The sequence below is a fragment of the Chroicocephalus ridibundus genome, chromosome 1, assembly GCF_963924245.1.
Source record: "Chroicocephalus ridibundus chromosome 1, bChrRid1.1, whole genome shotgun sequence".
NCBI lineage: Eukaryota > Metazoa > Chordata > Aves > Charadriiformes > Laridae > Chroicocephalus > Chroicocephalus ridibundus.
This window is the reverse complement of record NC_086284.1, coordinates 133,743,528-133,767,443: the sequence shown is the minus strand read 5'-3', so window position 1 is coordinate 133,767,443 and position 23,916 is coordinate 133,743,528. Positions and strand designations below refer to the sequence as shown.

At 41.4% G+C, this 23,916-nt stretch overlaps 1 protein-coding gene across 1 annotated transcript; it reads left to right on the top strand.

Annotated features, from left to right (window-relative positions):
* The first annotated feature begins 318 nt into the window (after positions 1–318).
* On the top strand, positions 319–20,605 carry CASP2 (caspase 2). Its single transcript, XM_063354100.1, has 11 exons — positions 319–460; positions 804–954; positions 7,562–7,729; positions 8,775–8,850; positions 10,320–10,414; positions 11,873–12,049; positions 13,275–13,403; positions 13,873–13,963; positions 17,610–17,759; positions 17,851–17,960; positions 18,604–20,605. Exons 2-11 carry the CDS (start codon positions 805–807, stop codon positions 18,736–18,738), a joined length of 1,281 nt encoding a protein of 426 aa, XP_063210170.1. The 5' UTR covers positions 319–460; position 804; the 3' UTR covers positions 18,739–20,605.
* The last annotated feature ends 3,311 nt before the right edge of the window (positions 20,606–23,916 follow it).

Sequence of the window (23,916 nt, the reverse complement as noted above, 5' to 3'; positions counted from 1 at the left end):
CCACGCTGCTTTCGACGCACCCCAGGATGCGGTCGGCCTTCTGGGCTGCTTTTAACGGGCGGGCCCGTTCCCCCCCCTCCGCCATGACCAACCTCCGCCCCCCCACACCACACCCCGGGGGCCCCCCGCGCGCCGCGGGGCGGGGCGGGGCCGGGCCGGGCCGGGCCGGGCCGGGCCGGGGCGGCACGCGCTGACAGGCCGCGAGAGAAGCCCCGCCCCCCCGCAGCCGAGGCCAGGGCAGGAAGCGACGCCAACCCGCGGGAGGGGGTGGCGGGAAGGCGCGCCTGCGCATGCGCGCAACCGGCGGCGGGCGACGGCTTGTTTTCCTACCACCGCCGCTGCCAAAGGGAGGGCGAGGCGGTGGCGCGGGCCGCGCCCCCTCCAACCCTCCGCGGCCACGTGACCGGAGGGAAGCGAGTCCCTCGGGAGCTGGCGGGGGAGGGCGGGGCGGAGCCTGGGGGTGAGCGGCGGGGAGGGGCGCGCGCGGCGCGGGCCGTTTGGCGCGAGCTGGTTTCGGGACAACGCGCAGCGGCCTGCAGCGGCCTGGGCCCTCACGCCGCCGGGGCCCCGCCGCCTCGGGAGCCAGGGGTGGCGCTCAGCGCACCCTTCCCCGCCGATCGCCGGCGGGGCGGGTGGTGGAGGCCTCTCCTGCCCGTTGTCAGGCGGCGGCGGCGGCGGCTGCTGCCGCTTCTGCCGCTGCTGCTGGCGGAGACGGCCCGCTTCCTCCCGAGCAGAAAGGCGGGAGCGGTTGAGGGTGGCTCTTGCCGCTGAGTTTGGTTTTTGGTCCTCCCCTCTCCTGCCAGGATGCTGGTTGCCTGCGGCATGCAGCGGTGCCATCAGGAAGCGCTAAAGAAGAACCGGGTGGTGCTGGCCAAGCAGCTGGTTTTAAAAGAGTTGATGGAGCACATGATAGAGAAAGACATCATCACCTTGGAGATGATGGAAATGATACAGGTAAGCGCGGTTATACTCAACTGCACTGTCGGCTTTATTTCTAGCTAAGCTCAGTGTCGTTCTTGGCAGTGGCAGCATGGTAAAACTCATCTATGCGTGTTACCTGCGTATTTTATGCCTGGAGAACGTACAAAGCAATACGGGGTTTGCCTGCGGCCCCGTAGGAGAAGTGTAAGCTGCTCCTGGCAATATGGATTTTGGCTGAGGCTTATTAAATTGTTGGCGTGCATGCTGGTACGGATTTCCGGCAGGCTGCGCTTCCAGAGTCAGGTGGTATCTTCCAGGCCTTTGTTGTCATTTTGTGCCTCTCTTGTTTTCTCCTTTTGGAAAAGTAAGAATAATACCTATTTCCAGAAGAATACTGTGAAAGCAAGTAAGGGAATATATTATAAACCAGTTTGTTATGGCACTTGTGCACTTTTCACTTGAAGAATTTGTATTTCATATGTATTTTTGTTAATTGCATGAAGAACCTTGCATGATCCAATACTCACTCTCAGATGACAAATGCTGTTCTTGCGCTTTTGTTCCTTATCCTGAGCAATGGGTACTATGAAGAGAAGTCATTGGCAATAGCTTGAGATTGCTCCCAGAGGTATGGTTATGCACTGAAGACTATGCAGGATGGAGATACAGGTCTTCAAAGAGAGAACAAACTGAAAAGGAAATGACTGAAGGTGCACATCAAGTGCATCTCAGGACTCAAGTAAGCAGTTGAGGGACTTCTTAGTCCCTTGGTAAGACTGATGGTCCTGTCATAAGAACAGATGCTGAAAAATAGAATTATGAGCTATTTGTTGGGCACCAGTGCAGAAGATAAGAACCTGAGACGGATGAGGTTTTTTAAAGCAACGAAGAAATAACTTCCCGATGAATTTTGAATCGTTGTGTGTCAAAGATAATGTGAAATACTGTGTGGGACCTGTCAAGGATACTTGTGCTAAGTTGTGGGAGATGCAGGTAGTCTTACCTGAAATAGCTTCAGTCCCTGGTGAAGGAGCACAAAGATACAGAAAGACAGTGAAAGTCAGAGAATGAATCAAGAACTGATTGCACTTGTTTTGGCTGAGATAGCGTTAATTTCTTCATAGTAGCTTGTATGGTGCTGTGTTTTAGATTTGTGATTAAAATAATATCGATAACACAGGGAAGTTCTAGTTATTACTGAGCAGTGCTTACACAGAGGCAAGGCCTTTTTTTGCTTCTCACAGGACCCTGCCAGTGAGCAGGCTGGGGGTGCACAAGAGGTTGGGAGGGGACACGGCCAGGACAGCTGACCCCAACTGGCCAAAGGGATAGTCCATACCATATGATGTTGTGGTCAGCAATAAAAGCTGGTGGAAGAAGAAGGAAGGAGGAAAGTTCTGAGTTAAGGTGTTTGTTTTCCCAAGTAGCCGTTACGCGTGATGGAGCCCTGCTTTCCTGTAAGTGGCTGAGCACCTGCGGACCAATGGGAAGTAATGAACGAATTCCTTGTTTTGCTTTGCTTGCATGGGTGGCTCTTGTATTACTTATTAAACTGTCTTTATCTCAACCCAAGAGTTTTTTTCATTTTTACGCTTTCAGTTCTCTCGCCATCCTGCTGGGGAGACGGCGGCTGTGTGGTGCTTAGCAGCCCATGGGAGTTAAACATCAACACTGATGAAGTATGGGTGGTTAGTCGGGATGTTCAGTTGCCAGCCTGCAGTTAGTCATTGAAGGGGGAGGGAGAGGAGAGGCAGAAAAGGAGAGGAGAGGTAAAAAAAAATCCAACAAAACAAGCCCTCTCAAAGGTAGGATAATGCCAGAGATAATAGTATTTTTGGGGGAATGCTGCTGCAGTTAAGAAGTGTTAAACAGAGACAGAGGGGAAGAAGACTAAGGGAGTCTTCCTCTCCAGGTGTAAGTCGGTAAAAGGAGATGCAACAATACTTGGTAATGGATTGTCAGTAAGGAGAAAGGTGTTATGATGGATAAGTCAGGTAAAAAGTAATAGCTTAGTGAAAAAAATTGTGCCTAATACAACATACACACATAACTAAGAGCTTAAAGGTATATAAATAGCAATAGCAGCCTGAGCAATAGAACAAAGTGACTTGAACTACTGTTAGAGGGTATTAATCTGGAAATTGCACAAAAATAGAAATATGGCAGGGGTAGGAGGAAAGCATGCACAACTGGAACAATAGTACTGCAAAATATGCATTGTACTAGAAGGGCAGAAATGAAGGGAATGGTTGCAGGATAGTACGAATCATAATAGTGCTGTAGATAAACAAAAAGTAACGCGCATTAAAAAATGATCACATGAGTCAAAACCATTTTGTCTTACCTTTCATTTTTCTATAGTAGTTCTGTGAATTTGTCATAGGCATCCACTCTCTGTCTCAAATCTGAACAAAGGTCTTAGGAGTGCTGTTAGGTAGTCAGGTATCTTAGTGGAAACAGGAGGAGACAAATGCCACTGTGTCTGGTGACAGAGCATAGATATTTCTGGATATTGCAACTGAGTCATTCTATATAGCCCCCTGCACCCCACAAAAGTAATGAAATCAAGAAGATCTGGATCAGTAGTGATATAACCATAAAATGGTTAGAGTTCAAAGGGACATTGAAGATAATCTAGTTCCAACCCCCCTGCCATGGGCAGGGACACCTCCCACTAGACCAGGGTGCTCAAAGCCCCATCCTGCCTGGCCTTGGACACTTCCAGGGATGGGGCATCCACAACTTCTCTGGGCAACCTGTTCCAGTATCTCGCCACCCTCATAGTGAAGAATTTCTTCCGAATATCTAATCTAAACCTCCCCTCTTTCAGTTTAAAACCCCTACCCCATGTCCTGTTGCTCCACTCCCTGATACAGAGTCCCTCCTCATCCTTCCTGTAGGCCCCCTTTAGGTACTGGACAGCCACTGTAAGGTCTCCCCAGAGCCTTCTCCAAGCTGAAAAACTCTTTAACTCTCTCAGCCTGTCTTTGTAGGAGAGGTGCTCCAGCCCTCTGATCATCTTCGTGGCCCTCCTCTGGACCTGCACCAACAGGTCCATGTCCTTCTTATGTTGGGGGCCCCAGAGCTGGACATGGTACTCCAGCTGGGGTCTCACGAGAGCAGAGTAGAGGGGCAGAATCACTTCCCTTGACCCACTGGCCACGCTGCTTTTGATGCAGCCCAGGATGCTGTTGGCTTTCTGGGCTGCAAGTGCACTTTGCTGGCTCACGTTGATCTCATCTATCAACATCCCCAGTCCTTCTCCACAGGGCTGCTCTCAATCCGTTCTCCAGCCTGTATTTGTGCTTGGGATTGCCCTGACCCAGGTGCAGGACCTTGTACGTGTCCTTGTTGAACTTAATGAGGTTCGCACGGGCCCACATCTCAAGCCTGTCAAAGTCCCTCTGGATGTTTTAAATCATCTTGTCTTAAAAACACAACAATTATACTGGTCCTGTTGGTCTGATTTATACTAAACAGAAGAATAAACAAATTGGTTCTGGAAACAGGGCACTTCACAGAACCACAGAATGGCAGGGGTTGGAAGGGACCTCTGGAGATCATCTAGTCCAACCCCCCTGCTGGTTCACCTAGAGCAGGTTGCACAGGAACGCATCCAGGCGAGTTTTGAATGTCTCCAGAGACAGAGACTCCACCACCTCTCTGGGCAGCCTGTTCCAGTGTTCTGGCACCTCAAAATAAAGTTCCTCCTCATGTTTAGACGGAACTTCCTATGTTCAGGTTTGTGCCCATGACCTCTTGTCCTGTTGTTGGGCACCACTAAAAAAAGACTGGCCCCATTCTCCTGACACCCACCTTTAACTATTTACGAGCATTGATAAGAACCCCCCTCAGCTGTCTTTTCACTTAAATAAACTTTTGTAATCTAATGAAAGTGAAATAAACCAAGGAGCTCATGGAGATGAAGGAAGGATGAAATTTCTTCAAGTGTGAGGTTCTAAACCAGTACTGAAACTTGTACCACAAGTAAGCAAAAAGTGGGGAGGGGAGGAGGTTGCAGGAAGAGCCACCAAAGGCAAAGGTGGTTGAGCTGGATGAAGAGCTCACAAGGAGTATGAAGAGTAAGTAAAGAGTGTATACGTGTACACTGGAGAAGAATTAATAAATAGGAGCAGCTTCTTTTGGTGTCTGAAGTGGGGAGTGAGAGTAGGAAGTGACAGGAATGAATTTAAATTGAGTCATTTGGAAAGATACTAAACAATTTTAGGTTTTTTTTTTCAATTATTTACACTTCTAAGAAAGAATAAAGAAAAAACAATACTGTTTACTGTGTAGTGAAGATGATGTAAATATAATTATCTAGGTGAAGGCCCAGAAGAGAGAATTTTAAAACAGAGCAAAAATGATAGTGGAAATAAAGAGGGACAGTGGAAACAGCCATTTTTAAGATGAAGTCCAAAACCCACTTCATTAATGACTTCTTGTCAGAGCATCATATATTCTTCCAGAACTCTGGGGTGGACCTTCAAAATTGCAGATATGATAGCAAGAGCTTTCTCTTGCTTTTTAAACAAGTTGAATATTCTGTGCTGTAATCGAAGACTATGATATTGTGTAGATATAGAGATTTAAATGCTCTGTGTCTATCTGTAGACAGTAATGAAGGCATCACTGGCTTTGACAAAGTGACATAAATTTTAGTAGGATGTTTGTCAAGTATATATGCGCTCTCCGCAGATTCTGTGTGTATATTCAGGCTCAGTAAGAAGACTAATACTATGGGATTTTGACATGAATTCAGAGCAACCAGTTCCTGGTATGCAGATTATCAAAATCATCTGTGAGGGTACAAAAGTAAATTAAGGATGTATTACAAAATGAAATGAAAGAAGTCTGTCTTAAGAAAGTTTTACTTCTGAATGTTTGCTGAACATTATTTAGTATAACCTAAATATGGTGTTGATGTGGAAGTTACATGAGGAGGTACAGCACTTTGGGTATTTAAGGGAGCGTTAAGGAAGTAGTCTATCAAAAGCTGACTGCTGTACATACAAAGTGCAGAATATGAACATTATGAAAATTTCTTAACATTTTAACAAAACTTAAGATCCAGTTCTTGAGGTCAGCTTGTGTTCTTAATTATGATCTATGGCTTAGAGTCATAGACTGTATAGACATATAATGTGAAGGTTAATGATCCTAAGCTTGTTATAAACAGCTTCAGGTCTAGTAGAAAAGAAGAAACAATAAGTACTTTAAAATATCAGCTGTCAATTTACTTTATTAGGTAAAATAAAATTCAGTAGGCTTACAGCAAGATACAAGTGTATGGAGCTGGTTATCTTTTACGGACTAATGGAGAAGTGTTACCAGGAGAAAGGGGCAAGTATTTTCACACTTCTGGAAAGGCACAGGTGAGATGACTGTATTCACTTCTAGTCAACAGTGCACAGAAAGTTGAGGTTTCTGTGGGAATAGGAAAGGGTACTTACATTGTCAAGAGGAAGAGGCCATTTATGAGGAGGCTGAAAGAAAGTGACTTGTTTGCTGTAGCAAATTTAAAATTGGAGACCAATTTATAGACAGAACTTTGATAAATAAGGGAAAGGACAGGAGAACACTGAAGTCAAGGGTCATTGTTGATACAAAAATAAGTGCTGTTAGTCATTAATGAACATAGGTCTGAAATTTCAGAATAGGTTCATAAGCATTGGATCAACAAGATTTTGCAATATTCTTTCAAACAAAGTGATGGGGGAAAAAAGCCAAACTACATTTTACACCAAACTTGATAAATTTTATGAAAGAAAGCAGAGGATTTACACACGTGACTCAAGGCTTTTTTTCTGATTTTCCTGTGATTGCAAATGTAGTGTTAGGCCTTGATAATGTGTAACTTGCCAACCATTTCTTATCATCCATCGATTCAAAAAATATAGGATGAATTCCATAGAATTGATAAAATTTATTTTGGATATCCAGTATTTTAGTACATGATGTTTTGGTGTGTTTTATATCTCACAGAGAAGGCTATTGTATAAATTATACAGTTTGTTGGCAAGTGTCCTGTTAATATTCTAACAACTGGAACTTCCTGGGAATGTTTTACAGATACATGAATTTCATTTTTGATTGTTGCGTTTACTCATGTACTACTGTATGTTGCTTCATTGGTCTAGAAGTTACAGTCTATACGTATGTAGTATCTTTGGGAATTGACAGCATAAAATCAGTATTTTATTTAACGCTTTCTGAGGGATTTGCATATTGATGCATGAGACCATAAACCATTGGGTAGTAGTGGAAACGTGTTCTGGACTTTGTGTATTCAATGAGGGGAAATAGATACTACTCCAACGGTGACTGGATGTAGAAGTTTAGAGAGAAGAATATTACTGTGTGTCGTAGAAGTTAGAAGGGAAGAGTATTACTGTGCACGGTAATGTGTGAATTGTTGGCTTGCTGTGTTGTTGCGTACTGTCCCCCTTGAGCAATAGCAACAGAGGAGTGGGAGGGAAATCAACTAGGAAAAGCTGTAAAAATGGATCTAGCACAGGTAAGCATAGTGATGAAACATTTACATGACATAAAATAAAGTAGTTGTTCTGAAGATTCATTGAAAATTAATTCTGTTGGGGTGTTACTTTGAGTATGGATTTTGTTTTTTCTCTGGATCTAGGCCCAGTCTGGGAGCTTCAGCCAAAATGTGGAATTCCTCAATTTGCTGCCCAAGAGAGGCCCTAATGCCTTCTCAGCCTTCTGTGAAGCTCTACGAGAAACCAAACAGCAGCATCTAGAGGCAGTGATCTTGAAGACGACATCCAACCTGAGCCATGGGATTGCAAGGGTACAACAGTTTTAAAAAAAATAAAATGGATGCATTGCATTTCAGATTGGGTTTGGGCACAAAGCGATCTTTTTCAAATGGGAAAAAAGTTGTTTACAAAGGACAGGATGGGTTTTCATTGCAAATTGAAACTTGTAGTAGCCTTAGTAAAAGCAGAGAGGAAGAAATCTGTGAAGAGAGTTTTCACACAGAATCACAGGATGGTAGAGGTTGGAAGGAACATCTGAAGGTCATCTGGTCCAGCCCCCCTGCTCAAGCATGGTCACCTTGAGCAGGTTACCCAGGGCCATCTCTTTTGAATGTCTCCAAGGATGGAGACCGCAACCTCTCTGAGCAATGTCCTTCAGTGCTCGGTCACCCTCACATTAAAAAAGTGTTTCCTGAGTAGAAAGCTACTAAAAGCTAATCTTGTCTGTTTAGGAGAGAGGGACTTTATTTTGTCATTTTTATTTTCCCCTTTTCACTATCTGCAGTTGTTAGCATTGGACTAAAGGAAGAATTTAGTAAAGATTCAATATTCTCAGTGTGTTGACAAGGATGAGAACTCACAGTAAACATATTTTATATGAAGGAAGACAGACAGACATGGTATTTTTGAGCAGAGTTGTTCCCTTATTAAAACGTAGGCTTTATTAGACTACCCTTGCTATTTTTTGTTTTCAAGTGTGCTTTACTATGCAAACAATGAAATCTTGAAAGCAAACAAAAAGATAGGAATCACTAGACAAATCAATTTTTGGCAAAACCAAGGAGGATATGATGATCTCAGTGAAAGGTTTCCAACCTGGGGATTTGAGTAGAAGTGTAGACATGAGCAAAGAAGGGAAGGAATTTTGCATTGATAGAAAATGCCACTGATATCTTGTTGTGATGTTTCATATGGATGTGAACAATAGGACTGGTTTTTTTAAGTCATATATACGTGTATATATACATGTACATATACATGTATCTCTGTTCCATGATACCTACAGGCTTGTACTGTAGAGAAAAAAAGAGGTGTTTTATGCTACTCTTTTTCATGGATTTATTGGATGTCTTGTAGCTTGAACACCGTTATGGATCAAATCTTCCATTCCCTGCCAGTGAGTCATGTAATGCAAAGAGACCGCGCTGGATTGGTGAGTTGCACATGACACCATAAATACTTGGTTGGCTATCTGTTTGGTTGCTTCTGATTTCTTAATACTCACTTAATTCAGTTCTAGAAATAAGCTTGCTACCACTTTGCTCATCCCAGGACAGTGAACAACTGTGTTATGATCAGATGCAGGAGGCAGAATTAGGCTAGACAATGAAAGTGAAATACATATTGGAAGAGAGAACCCAATCAGTTTCTAGTCAGCTTCATTTATTCTTAGAAGAAATTTTGTTGATTAAACAGTACATGTCAGTAAAATTTTAGATTTTTGAAAGATTTTCTTCTTTGTTCAAGATTTGTAATAGAGTTTAATTGAAATAGAGCTGTGAAAAGACACTGATTTTGGGCAGTATTCCTTAACTTGGACTTCCTTCTTGGCAAATAAGTTTAAGTACAAGGCCTTATATACATTACATGGGCCCACCATAGTTTTGTGTAGCTTCTGTTGAGTGCAGCAAATCAGCTTTTATTTAGCAAGCATATGTGACCTAGATCAGGGAACTAGTTGTTGGAATGAATCTCCTTGCTATTTTTTATGTTGCCTCTGATAATACCTGAAGTACTCACGTTCCCTAACCATAGCTTTAACTGTGTGGTCGTTACTAGGAGCTCTCTCTGGTGTTAGAGAACAAGTGTCTAGATTTTGAAGGATTTTTTTTTTTTATTTAGGTGCAGAGGATTTAGGATTGGGGTTTTTTGGTTTTTTAGAACGTATGTTCCTCCATCCAGGAGAGCCATGTCTCAAAAGGCTGAGAAAGGATTTCAAAGGAGATCATGAATGTCATTACCTCCATTTCTTCAGGACAGGGGAGTGAGTGTTTGTCTGCAAATGGCAAGTAGTTTAGATTATCATTCCCTTCATCTGTTGTTATCCAGAGGAAAGGGTTGTGCAGAGGCAGATAAACAAAAAAGGGTATTGCACTTTATGGAAGCTAGAAACGTCTAGTTTGATCGCTCATGCCTGTGTTCCGCAAAAAATAAATAATTGTATCCAGTGAGCATGGGAGGCCTTTCATGAAAGAAAAAAACACTATTCTATTTGAATATTTCTAGCAATGGTTTGTAAACCTAACTGTGGAAAGAATAACATACTGTACAAAATGACAGAAAGCACATGGCTCTAATTTTAGATAAGAATTTTTCATACTCTGTAGAACCAAATTTACTAGGCCTTAAATAAGGCTAACCCACATACAAGACAAAAAAAACCCGGATGCCAATTAAAATTATAAAAAAAATAAGTATACCATTCCAGTACTTTTGGTTTTTTCTGCTATGTTTCATTGTGTATCTGTAGTCCCTGATCGAGCAAAATTTTTAGAGGTATGAATAGCATAATACCGTAATATCCCTAAGACCACATACTTCAGAATTTCCAAGTTACTACCTTAATGCAGAGGCCTAGTGGTTGGAATTTTTTATTGTTACTGATATGTTTGTTTTGCACAGAACCAGTGGAACATTCCTTGGATAATGGAGATGGTCCCCCAATTCCTCCAGTGAAGTACTGCACTCCTGAATTTTACCATAATCATCAGCACTTGGTAAGTAGTTGACAGAGAAAATCTCCTTAAGAGGTGAAAAATATGAGGTGTATAGATATATCAACTGAACGCGTACTACTTAAAACTGAGTCAAAACAGGTGCTTCACTGGGATGCAGATCAGTGTTGTGCTATTTCTGTAACTGAAATGTTAGCAGTCATGTTCGATTTGTTGTAGTTCTCATTTACAAGCGTCAAGAAATACTGAGAAGTTCGTAACTCTGTACAAATCTCTGCCTCTGGTTTTTGCTCATGAAGAGCTTCATGAAATGCTTTCTGTTCCGTTGATTTGTGTAAACTGTCAATATTATTGTCTGTCAATATTATTTGTTTGCATTCTTGTCTCCTTCTGACACACCCTACAAATGACTGTAAGATACCGTAACTGTGTTTCTATTAGTAGTCACAGTCTTGGCTGTTTTAGTTGCCAGCTGTACCCAGAAGGGTCTCTTAGTCTCAAGAACCAAATCAGGATTCTATGCTGGGTAGTACCCAACCTGAATTTCTAATCTTCTGCAGTGTTTGAGGTTATGTAGGTAGTCTAATTACTTTTTGTTTATTCTGTTTGTAAAGTATAGATTGTGTGGGGTGGGCTTACAGAAAAAAATCATTTTGTATAATGGGGCAGACATTTTGCTCGGGTTACACAATGTGTTAACGCTTAACACTTCTGTCACAGGCTCTGTGTACAGCAATACAGATTTTAGGGGTTTTTTTTAACTGTCTGTGGGGAGACCTGATTAGGCAGCATCAGTGTGAGCTTGACTTGCCTCCTTTTACATGTGCCTGGATACACCCTGTTGGATATGCTCCTTTGGTATTAAATTTCATTTTCAATTTACAAGAGTACTAGGAAATGATTTACTGTTGATTTGTTGTTGTTAGAGAGGGAGGGGCCAGCCAAAAACCTTTTTTGCCAGCCACATGACTTTCAGGATCAATCACTGACAGCCCCTTGGTGTTGCAATTGCTCTCATATGGTATTTTACATCTATCTCTGCTCCCGACAGCAATTAGGAAATATTAGCTAAATTTTACATAATGTTGTCATAAAGACTTCGATGGGGATGGTGGAAATATACGGGGCTAGGGTGAGGGTGAAGAAAGGGAAAAAAGTTAGCAAGACATAATTCACAGTTTGAAATGTACAAGCTGTGTTTCTTCTGAAACGAGAAATAAGGCAAGCTAATACAACATCTTAATAACAGTGTTGTACGATCATCATTTATGGAGACTTGCAAATACAGTTGGTTTTGGGACCCTTTGCAATACAAAAATTTGTTTTATTTACTAAAAAAAACCCAAACCAAAGCAGCAAAAAGCTTCAAAAATTTGACCTCTACTGTTTTTGTGCCTTCTCAATCAAGAAATCCTAGTATGTGGGGTTTGCTGCTTTACTCTAACACTCTGTTATTTCCTTCTGTAGTCTAAATTTACCAATTTTAAATCTTCTTCTCAGGCATATAAACTGATATCAGAGCCCCGAGGGTTAGCACTTATTCTCAGCAATGTCCATTTCAGCAGTGAAAAGGACTTGGAATATCGCGCAGGGGGAGATGTGGACTGTGCTTCCCTGGAAATGCTTTTCAAGCATCTTGGGTATCAAGTGACTGTCTGTCATGATCAAACTGCACAGGTAAGGGGGATCTCAGTACTTCACAACCAGTATGGATGATAGTTTGTAACTATTACATAAACATCTTAAGAGGTTCCATTTGGTATAACGAAGCTTGGAAAGAAAGACGTGCACTGTCACTTATGAATAAAAAATAAGGCTAAATGGGATGATATCTGCTAGCATACTGACAAATATGGAGAAACTTGGAAGGCAGAGGATTTAAAATGGAAAGTAGGATCACAAAGGACGACAAGGGGTACTACTCTAGTCTGACCCCTGTAGTGCAAGGGGCAAGAATTTCTAGACCACACCTGGCATGTGTGCTAAAACCACAAATGTATAAAGTCTCTAGTTTACTCTGGATTAACGTTTAGGATAGCAGAATACTGGAAAAGTCTAACTTAGCAAATATTTGACCTAATCTTCACAAGTGTAAGTGATGTTTTCGTGTCCTTTCACTGATGGAGTCAACTGCCATCCTGTTTATCAGTCTTCCAGTATCCGTGCAGTTAAGTTCCACTCTTACAGTCTTTGCTTTGCTAGAGAAGTAGCTATGCTTTACTTGGGAAACTTGATAATGTTCCGTAACTGACTGAATCAAGCCACTCTCCTTCCCTAGGAATGCAATTGCTGTCCCCTCTAGCCTCATTTGTTCTCACACCTTTTAAATCCCTATGAAACCAAGTGGTACACAACGCGTTAAAGAGTGTTTTATTCAAGAAGGTAGCTTTTGCAACATTATAATAAGACTTTTGCACCTGCCATGTTGTCAGAGTTCCTGAAGTTTTCCACTTTAAATTGTTGTGTTTTGATCACTAGTGTTTGAATGCCTGAAGTACCAGAGCATGTATCTGTTAAGTTACTCCAATGTCCCAGCCAGACTCAAGTGTCAATGTAAGATCTTTATAAAATCAGTTGATTTCTCCTGTGTTGAATCCATATGTACCAACTCAGATACTTGCTGCATCTCTCTGTTGGCTAGCATGGACACATAGATGTCCTAAGTGATTCCTACTTCACAGTCTTATACTTAGGACTGAATATTACATAAAAGAACAACGTTTTGCTGGTCTTTTTGGTTTTTAATGGAACACTGTCTTTTGTCCTGTAAATTTGATGTAAATAGGGTTTATTTCGTAACAGGAGGACCATTTTTGTTTTTCCTGTACATTTGTGTTTTTCCCTATACATTGACCCACTTTCCCTGTGCAAGTCTGGAACCTATTCTTTTTCTTTCTTCCAGGAGATGCAGAATGCATTGGAGAGATTCTCTAAGCTGCCAGATCATCGGGATGTGGATTCCTGTATTGTAGCTTTACTTTCCCACGGTGTGGAGGGTGGGGTTTATGGCATTGATGGCAAACTACTGCAGGTATATTCCTGTGACCTGATATGTTATATCCTGGAAAGTAACAATGGAAAGAGGAAAAAAGTAAAAAAAGAAATAAAAAAATAAAAAGAGAGAGAAGGTGAAGTGATGGGAGATTGCGGATTTACATTTTTTAAAAAGAAAAAAATAAGGGCTTGTGGGAAGAAAAGGGCAGGGGTCTATATATGAGAGGTCTACAAGATAAAAAATGGCATAGAAATAGGGCAGGTAGGAAAAGTTATTTCATTCTCTGTTACTGTACTAGTACTAGGTAGAGTGCATGAACTCAAAGTAATAGGAGCTGGGGTAGAAGGGGGAGAAGGGATGTGTTTGTCACACGGTGAATTTGGAGATAAAGGAGAAAATATCAAGACTGGTGAGGTAATAACAAAAATACAGGGAAGCAAGGTGAGACTCAGTTTGCCTCGCAGAAAGCTGCAGTGAAGATTATTTATCTTCTTTCTTCTCTCAGTTGCAGGAGGCTTTCCGGCTCTTTGATAATGCAAACTGTCCAAATCTCCAGAATAAGCCCAAGATGTTCTTCATTCAGGCCTGCCGGGGAGGTGAGTGCCCAAATACTGAGACATATATTTGGCATGCCCTTAAGGCTCATTTTACACACATACACACCCTCACCTTCAACTTGCTGTCAACTCTCCTCTTTGCTTCTCTCAGGTGTAAGTGGGACCCATATTCACCTCCCTCTGCCCTGCTGCTGCCACTGCATCTGTTGCTCTGTAAGTGTATTTTGCTCTGCATGAGGTGTGTGCATTGACTTGCAGACCCCAGAGCACTTTAGTGATATAAAGGTCTATCTTATCCCACTCATATTGAGGCTTTCTCTTGCTATGCCTGCAGTAGGGGGAGTGGGGCATTTGGTGCATCAAAATGCAGCACAGCATGGAGTGGTACACTAGCACTGGAGTCTTGTCTGAGGTCCTGTCTTTTTCTTGATCCTGGATGTGTTGTCTCTCTTGTGTTGGTGTCTCTCAGGCCATCAAAGTTGGCTCCAAGTCCTCCTCTTTTACTTTTTTTTCCGTTACCCTCTTCTGCTTTCAACCTCCGAATGACCTTTCCTTACACCCTTTTCCTCATACTATTGTAATAACAGAATTCTTGATTCTCATAGATAGGCTCTTTTTCCACTCTCTCCATTCCTTTTTTTTTTTTTTTAATTCTGCTATTCATTTTCCCTCCTTATGTAACTAAACATATGTTTGTAGCTAACTGCCTTTCGGATCTGCTAATGACCAAATTTTTCCATGAAGTGTTTGGGCTTGTTGAGATCGTTGTGAAACTGCAGGTACTCCAAAGAGAAGTTCTGTCATAGGAAGCTTTGCTTTTTCCCTTGTGATACAGAAATTTTTCTAGCATGTATATTATTCCCCCTTCTTTCCCCTTGTTCCTTGCAAGTGTCTCCCTTCTTTTTCATTTAAAACTGAGCTTTATAGTTCTCTAGCCAAGAGAATGTTTCCCCTGTTATCTACTCATGTTTAATCCCAATGCAGAGAAAAACCTAAAGTCTACATGAAGTATTTTGGGTATCAAAAATATTTGATTCTGCTAAGCATTTGGAAATACCGTAATGTGTATGTTTCAGTATGAATGTGATAGCTTTCCTTTATGTTATTGAACCTTTAGATACCCTTGAACAAATGTGAATGTGCAGACTCACAACAGTGTGGAAATAAGTTTAATAAGGCAGAATTGGCAGCTGACATAATTAGGTAATTAGGTTTATTTGACTGCCGTGTTACCACAATGGGTCTGTTCACATCAACAGGTCAGGCTTGGCCTTCGATTCCCAAAAAAGTTTCAGTTAAGAAAGCTATGCAAAATTCTGTAGAATTTGGATACTGCAATAGGCAAAGGATTGAGACTTGAGCAAATGAAAGGGAAAAATCTTTCTTGAATTTAAAAAAAAAAAAAAAAAACACAAACCTGTCTTTTTTTAACCTCTCTTTTAAACCTTGATTAATAGTTGGAGAGGAAAGCTAGTTACAAAGTAATTGATCTGTCAAGAAAAACATGTACCTCTTCATGTTAGTATTCAAAGGTTACAGTAGCTGATACAATTTTTTTTTAAAGCAGCATTTAAAAGACTATAAATAGTGTTGACAACTTTAGATTAGTAGGCAATCTCTCTGTGCCATGTAAGTTAACTGGAACCAGTTAAAACAAAATGAGAAATGCATAGGTTACTCTTTTTCCCTAAGTTTATGTAATAAGCCTTATCTATCTTCTATTAATGACACGTAAAAAATGTAGATAAAGAAGAGCTGGTACAGTCTACTTAATTTCCAAAGAGCCTTTGGCAGGAGTCTACTAAAGAATTGAAGTAGTCCACCTACAGTCATAGATCAAAACCCAGTGGTGACAGAAAGCAACAGGAAAAGACATATCGTCAGATTTCACTGTGACAGGAGACTTTGAAGCTGTTTAACATCTGTGTTTAATATAGTAGTTGATCCAGAAAAGTGAAGAACTGGGGTAAATAATGACAAATAGGTAGTTGGCAGTTATTTAAATCAGTTGGGAAAAATGGCGATCTGGTGCCTTCAGTAAAATTTAAACAAAATGGATCAAATTGGATGGCAGTTATTGGTGATATAAATTAGAGTTTAAGTATACAGAGGAATATCTTGATAGGCTTAGTGCTTTACACTTTTTAGTTACCTTGCTAAGTTGACTAGAATGGTGTTTGAAGACAGAGGCATGAGGAAGACATCTAATTCTGAAGCTTTAGTTAAAAAGGTTTTGACTTTATACATTATGGGATGATGACAGTGTGAGTGATGTAGCTTGACTGTGAAATTACCCAAGTCTTATCTGAAATAGCATACACTGTGAACAGTACTCTAAGTGTTTAAGATACAGAACTAAAAGGTTTTGGAGAAGTGTGATAAAAGGCATGAAAGAAGTGTGGTTAAAAATGGAAAAATTTGCATTGTTACCTTAACGAGATGATGAAGGAATTTGATAGAAATATTCATGAAATTTTGAGCTATGGATCCTTAATTACAGACTATATCTAGCCTGTCAGACGGTCACACCCCTCCCACTGCTGCTTTCATTTTGGAGGAAGAGAATAATGTTGCTGACTTATGAACTGACCGTTTCCTGTGCATAATTATGAGATGCCACCAGTGCTGCTCCCTGTAAAAGGGTTAGAAATCCAAATGCATTTCTTAAGCACAACCTGGCAACAAAAACCTAGAGGCATCATAACCGCAAGGGCTCTGCAGTGGACATGTGTGCCTCCTAAGACTAGAATCTGATCCATGCTGTTAGGTAGATTCTCATCTTACAACAAAGGAACAAAAGGGCAAAATTATATATAAAACCTGCAAACTCTAGTTTTATTTTTCATTCAGCATAGCTGGACGATAAAAGTTATTGCCACTGAGCAGTTAGTCTAGATTACAATGGAAACTCTGCATAATGTAAACAAGCAATTGAGAATATCTACAATTGTTATAATATATATTAATGAATGCTGGAAAGGACACTACACGTTCTCCCGTTTTTAAACTAATCTCCATGTACTGCAGTTCTCTCCTGTTTGGGGTCAAGTGATTTTGCATTTTACTGTTACACAATTTATGCTTTTCATTGAAACAAGTGATGCTATAGTCAGGATTTAGAACTAGGTGAGATATTTAGTCCATGTTTTCCTGGTGCCTTGGAGGTAGGCCTTAGCAACTAAAATTATAACTCTCATTTGAGTTCTGCAATAAGTAGGTAGTTAGCATGGCAAGCTAGACTAGCCATTTTTGGACCTCTCTAAGGTAGGTAAAAGTGGACTATAGAAACTTTAGGGCTAGGCATCAAATCCTTCCATGCATGGTGAAGAATTATCAGAAAATTCTTTGCTTTCTGGTTATCATATGATCTGCACAGGAAAGAAGGGCGGGAGGGAGGGAATCAATGGACATGCAGACTAACAGTCAGTTAGGCTGAGCAGGTTCAGCAGTTGTTGTTATCTGCATTAGTTTGTGCAGAAGAACTTTCAGATGAGTTTTAAAAACGGCTGAAAAAGCTTAAAGTTCATGCAAAAGCTTTCTGCTTGACAGCAGTTGTGGCATTGCTGATGGGAGCCTAAAACTAAGGAAGTACAGGAAAACTACATCCAGCAATTCAGGATAATTTTTTCTTTTCTTTTTTTTTTCCTTCCTTTTCTGCTGCCCCCCCCCTTTATTGCCCCCCCAGATGAGACAGACCGGGGAGTAGATCAAAGAGATGGGAAAGAATGGTCAGATTCCACAGGCTGTGAGGAAAGTGATGCAAACAAGGAAGAAAATCTCAAGCTGCGTCTGCCTACACGCTCCGATATGATCTGTGGATATGCTTGTCTGAAAGGTACTGGGGTGAAGCCCTAATTATTAGGGCATAAGGAGGTTTTATTTGTGTGTGTTCCCCAGAAACTTCATCATACTCGCTTTCTTCTCAGGCACTGCGGCCATGCGAAACACCAAGCGTGGATCCTGGTATATCGAGGCACTCACCTCTGTGTTTGCAGAGGACTCCCGAGACACTCATGTGGCTGACATGTTGGTGAAGGTGAGCTGGAGCGTCTTTCCTCTCCATCACTTACCTTGTTTCTGAAGAGCCTTCCAGTGCTTCGAATTGCTAGGATTAATCTACTATTAAAGCAATTGTTCTTGACTTGTTTGTGGCAAAATTATTACTTCTTTTCCCCTTCAGATATATATATGTGTGTATACATATGTATGTGTATATAGATGTTTATATACAGTTCCACAGCAGCTTAACCAAAGTAAAAATGCTGTTTCTTTGACTCCTTCCATTTCACTTGTGTGGTAGTATGGTGAACTTACGAGAAGAATTAATCTGTCTTGCCAAAAATTACTTGTTATTCTGTAGAAATAGCTTTTTTTTCAGGTGGATTCGTTCCCTGAACTGGGTCACCATATAGTTGCACAACCACTTGCACTCACATAAAGTAAAGATTAAGAAAATGAGGGAAGAGAGACTCAAGACAGCAGTGTGGCCATGGCAACTTGAGCTGCTTGGAACTACACCATAGTTCTTTATTCTTCTTATAACTTAGAAGGGCAATACATAAGGGACTACTTAATAAGTTAAACAGAATAATCTATGAGTACAGAAAGCAATGACATTTTTCTTGCTTTTGTCTTCTTAATCCTTCCAGTCATTTTGGTTTTTTTAATCTCACATCCAGGTGAACAGGCAAATCAAGCAACGAGAAGGCTATGCCCCAGGCACAGAATTTCACCGCTGCAAGGAAATGTCAGAATATTGCAGCACGCTCTGTCGGGACCTTTACCTGTTTCCTGGCTATCTGCCAGGAAAATAACCCTGCCAGCTCTGTCAGAAGAGAGATACTGCCAAAGCTAACCTTTGAGTATGGATGTCTGCGTTTTCATTCTCATGGGCTGTGACATCAGAGGTGCAAACAACGAGTGCTTGTTTATATCTGGCCAGTCCAATTCTTGATGTCTTTTTCGAAAATAATCTGGCAACTTTCTTTGTAATCTGATTCAGTTCAGGGTTAAAAATCCTAATATCCTGACTTATTCCGTATGTATAGAAATTAACGGAAAGAGGATCAGCACTGGAACAGTGAAAAAGTGGGAACATCCTTCAGAAGGAGACGTAAGGACGTTTGTAAGCAAAGCAAATGTGAAAAGGGAAATAGACTATTCGTACAATTTTTTTAAAAGTTAAGCCTTTCTGAAAGGAAGATTATTCATAAAATGCTACTTATCTTATGCTTGTATTTTAAAATGCTTTCTACCTGGTTCTTCATGCAGGACAGTCGGCTCCTGTGCACATTCTCCCTTGTGAAGGAGAATCCTTCCCCTCTCTAAAATGGAAGGTTGTTGTTTTCAACAACACTTGACACTTTCCTATCCATCTTGATCACTTAAAAGTCTATTTTTGGACATTCGTTTGGTAGCCAAGTTATTAAGAGACATCCCAGGTTATCAATAAAACAAATAGAGATCCAAGATTTCTCATACAGACAAATAAGCCTCCATAAACTGCCCCAGAAATAGTTTTGAATCTAGAAGTTCTAGATTAGCTCCCCTTAGTCCCAAGAGTGAACAACTGCATGGAATATTACATTTTTTGCCATAGTACCTGTGTTGTCACAACAGGCGTAGCATTCAATCCACCAACTTCTCAGGAGTCTATAAATTGCACTGTACAACTGAACCCCTGAAACCCTACAGCCTTGTACAAAAGGATCTTTTGTCTTTTGTTTAATTAACAAAAATATTCAAGGCAGCTCTTTACAATCTAAGCGTGTTGCTTGGATTATTTATTACTGCAGTTTTTTTCCCTTTGAAATGAAAGGGAAGAGTTTCACATTACTACCCTGTTACGTGAGGTTTTTTTCTTCAGCCACGATCATTTAAGGCATTTGTTTAGCTAATACTGTTTGCAAAGTGTAATTTCAACTGGTCAATAAGAAATGTTGTGACATAATCCATCACTTCTTTTGGAATATTTTTTACACACTCTCTTCATGCTGTAATTTGTCTCTTGCTTGTGTCCAGTTGCAGTTACTCCCATTCGATGTGACGTGGGAGGCGGGCATTGTTCTCTTTTTGTGGTAGAGCCTAAATCCTGCTGTACTGGGTTACATGTGGACTACAGTCTGTTCACTTGAGTCTCGGTCTTCTCCATTTTGTAGCAGTAAATTGGCATAGTTCCTGGTGTACCCTTTTTATGTAAGTGTGGCTTTTAAAATATTTTTTCAGGATACAATTATGAACAGAAAGCACAAAGGGATACGGGGGGAGGCTGGAAAACTAGGCATGTGCTTTTTTTATTGTTCTGCCTAGGAAAATGAAGGCTGTGTTTCCTCCAGCTGACAAAGGTGCGGCATTAACATGCCTCTTGCACTTACGTTATACACAATGTGATAAACAGAACAAAGATCATACTTGCCAAATGGTGCCTTATTCTGAAGTTTAAGATATCAGTTTAGGGGCTGTTGTACCTCCCTGGAGTATAAACACTTTCTTCCTGAGTGCTCTCTCTTTGAAATGGTGCAATATTTTACGGATACATATATTGATGAAGCAGTCCACTCTGATGGGATAGATTTCTGTAGGATTGCATCAAGTTGCATTATCACTGCCACTTTCATATATACTTTTTCTATACTTGTATTTTACTGCCTTGAGATGTCAAAATAAAGAATTCTCGTTTGATTAATCTGTGCAGTGTCTTCCATTTGGAGACTTACGCTTTTATATAGAAATGGAGCTTCTATATAAAGAGAATTTTACATAATTTCTTGAGGTAGTACCTCCCAGAGGCTCTTTTGCACTCTGAGGTAGAAGCCTGCAACTTGCTAGCTGCAACCGGTATGGGCTGCTTTTGATTTTTGGTAATACCTGGACTAAACTAAATTTAATACATTTTTAATAAAGAGATACAAGGCAGAACCACCAGTTGGGACACTGATGTTGTGTTTCGGCACATAAAATATTTAGACTGGGAAAATGGTGGGCTTGGTGTTCTCGAAAGTACTTGGAGTACTGCGTGCAGCTCTGTAGTCCTCAGCACAAGAAGGACATGAACCTGTTAGAACGGGTCCAGCGGGGGACTACAAAGATGACCAGAGGGCTGGAGCACCTCTGCTATGAGGACAGGCTGGGGCAGCTGGGGTTGTTCAGCCTGGAGAAGAGAAGGCTCCAGGGAGACCTTATAGCAGCCTTCCAGTACCTGAAGGGGGCCTACAGGAGAGATGGGGAGGGACTCTATCAGGGAGTGGTGCGATAGGACGAGGGGTAGGGTTTTTAAACTGAAAGAGGGGAGATTTAGGTTAGATATTAGGAAGAAATTCTTTACTGTGAGGGTGGTGAGGCACTGGAACAGGTTGCCCAGGGAAGCTGTGGATGCCCCATCCCTGGAAGTGTTCAAGGCCAGGCTGGATGGGGCTTTGAGCAGCCTGATCTAGTGGGAGGTGTCCCTGCCCATGGCAGGGGGGCTGGAACTAGATGATCTTTAAGGTCCCTTCTAACAAGAAACATTCTGTGATTCTATGAAAGAAGAGTTGGTGCCAAGAAGAATGGCTCCTGAAATAAAGGAGGAGTCTTGGAAAGAGGAAGGGCCCAGAAAGAAGGCAAAGATACCAGCTGCAGGAAAGATCATGTAAGTGAAAGAACATCCAGGGGATCAGATCTGCATGGAAATGACTACCTGGGGATGCCCAGAGGCCTTGACTTGTAATGGCCGAGACTGATAACTGCAAGCAGCTACACAGCACAGAACCAACACAACTTTCTGTTCCACCTTCACAGACCAGCGATGATCTCACTGCTGGCAAGAGAAGCTGAGACCTGGGTAATGCACCTGGGAGAAAGGCAGTGAGTGTGTGTGAAATAAGGAGGTAAAACCTCTGTCCTCATTAGTTCTAAAACAAATCCCCGTATCCAGATCCAATAGAAGCTGCCATTTACTCTGTCTCATCCATGACACCTAAAAGGGCGTTTCCTGTCTTCTAAGCTCTCTTTTTTATGGAAAAGACTACATTATTTTTTCAATAACACCAAATTCTGGTATTAACATTAGCAGTGGAATTACCAACATCTACCTGTGCATAAAGTGTTTTCCAGTAGTGCAGAAGGTGAAGTAAACAAGATGTTTGTATTTTCAGAGAAATAAGTTTTGAGCTACCTAGCATAGTTTAAGGAATTACTTTAATAGCTCGGATACTAGGAAAGTGTTAACTGGTTCACATTTTGGCTCAAAACCAAAAGAATAGTAAGGCCAAAAGTGTTTGTGGGACAGGGAGTGAAAACAGTGAACAGGATGTAGACAAAGTATTTTACAAATCTTGTGTTGCGTGAAAAACACTGTATTTATTAGTAGAACAATTCAATAAATTAATACAACTGTAGTAATTCTAAACTGGTTTTGCTTTCCCATTTGGCATCATGAAAAGCAATAGATACTCAGTGGATTTGACTTCGTAAAAATGGTCATTGATCTCCTTAAAAATTAGGATGTACAGAATAGTATTGAAGGAGGGCATGCTTTCCAAAACATTAAAAAATTTGGCTAAGCATCTATAAAACATCTTGTAAAATAAAATTTCTGCCAAGCTGAAGCTCCTAACATACACTGTACCTCTGTTGTGCGATGTGTTCTTACCGTTCGTCTCAGGGTATGAGCGTTCTTCGCTACGTCGCGAGACTAAAGTATTAAGTTAGGAGAAGGAAATGCAAGAAAATAAGATATTGCGATGTCATAGATGATCTTCATCTCACAGTGGTGATGTGTAGTGAAGATGATCGCGTGTGTGCGCATGCGTACAGAAAACAGTTTCTTTCAAAGGAAAGGAAAGAAGCAAGAATCTCGAGATAGGTTATAATCAACCGTTGTCACGAGGTCAGCAGCCTCAGTGAGACCGTTAAGCTAGGCACGAGTACTAAGTCCTGCTCAATGCAATTTGGCCCAGTGTTGCTGCTTTTGGCAATTCTACTTGTAGAATTCTCCCTGCTGAAGATTTGATATTCTTTTGTTTCCATTTGTCTGCATTTGGTACCTTGTTTATGGTCACTGATACGTATAACTCAGTCTCCAGGCTGTAGTTTTGTATAAACTGTTAGGCCTGCGTACGCAAATTCTTAAGACGTCTCCTGTGTAACTCACTACGTCTTTCAAAGAGCTCAGAGTTATATTCAGATTTCTCCAGTTTAAGAAAAATAACTGGACTTGTTGTGGTTTAGGCTGTTGATTTTTTAACTTTTTTTTTTTTTCCTTTGTCACTCCTAAAAGTTCTGATTTTCAGCTGCGAAGTAAGGAGAAACAGTAACACCTCTTATAGAAACCATGCCCTGACGAAGGTGAGCATCGTGCTGCATTGAGAAAATACTTAGATTTGGATCTGTTATGTTCAGGTTGCAAAAAAAAAAAAAAGCCGCCACAAGCTAGCTAGCTGTTCGTATTCGGTGATTTGTAAAGTGACTTAAAGTGCGAAGGGAAAAGGTCACACGGAGCATAGGCTTAACTTTTCTAAGTTGATTTTACATAGTTAAGGGATGTTATGAGCTGCCGCTGCCTCTAGCAGCTCTGTGGCTTGGGTTTTTCTCCTGCCCAGCCCAGAAACCCCAGGCTTTCCATCCCAGGCTGGTTTTCCGTTTGCAGGTTCCAACAGTAGCAAGGCCGAGTGTGCTTCTCAGGAACGGGCAGATGTACGGAGGACGCTGATGTGGCCGGCTGCACAGGCTGCAGCAGATAAGGCAGTGCCTTCAGCAGCACCTAGCTTCGGTGCTACCAGGAGTCAAAGCGTAAATACGGCCAGCCACCTCGCCTTCCGCACCAGTCTCACCAGTTGCTGGCACCTCATCCTGACAGCACTCACCTACACGGGATGGTGAGATTTCATGGAAAGATAGTGAAGAAAGGATTTGATGAGGAGATAGGACGGACTGGTGATCAGGAGCAGTGCTCAGTCAGACAAGCACACTGACCAGCCTCCATTTCCACAAAACCGGCCCCTTTACATCTATTT

What these genes read in the sequence shown, in the direction of transcription:
- CASP2 (XM_063354100.1), top strand. Translation starts at nt 805, where the DNA reads ATGCTGGTTGCCTGCGGCATGCAGCGGTGCCATCAGGAAGCGCTAAAG. An exon ending in AAAGAGACCGCGCTGGATTG is followed by an intron (nt 8,851 to 10,319) that starts GTGAGTTGCACA and finishes TGTTTTGCACAG; the next exon opens with AACCAGTGGAACATTCCTTG. An exon ending in TGGATATGCTTGTCTGAAAG is followed by an intron (nt 17,760 to 17,850) that starts GTACTGGGGTGA and finishes CTTTCTTCTCAG; the next exon opens with GCACTGCGGCCATGCGAAAC.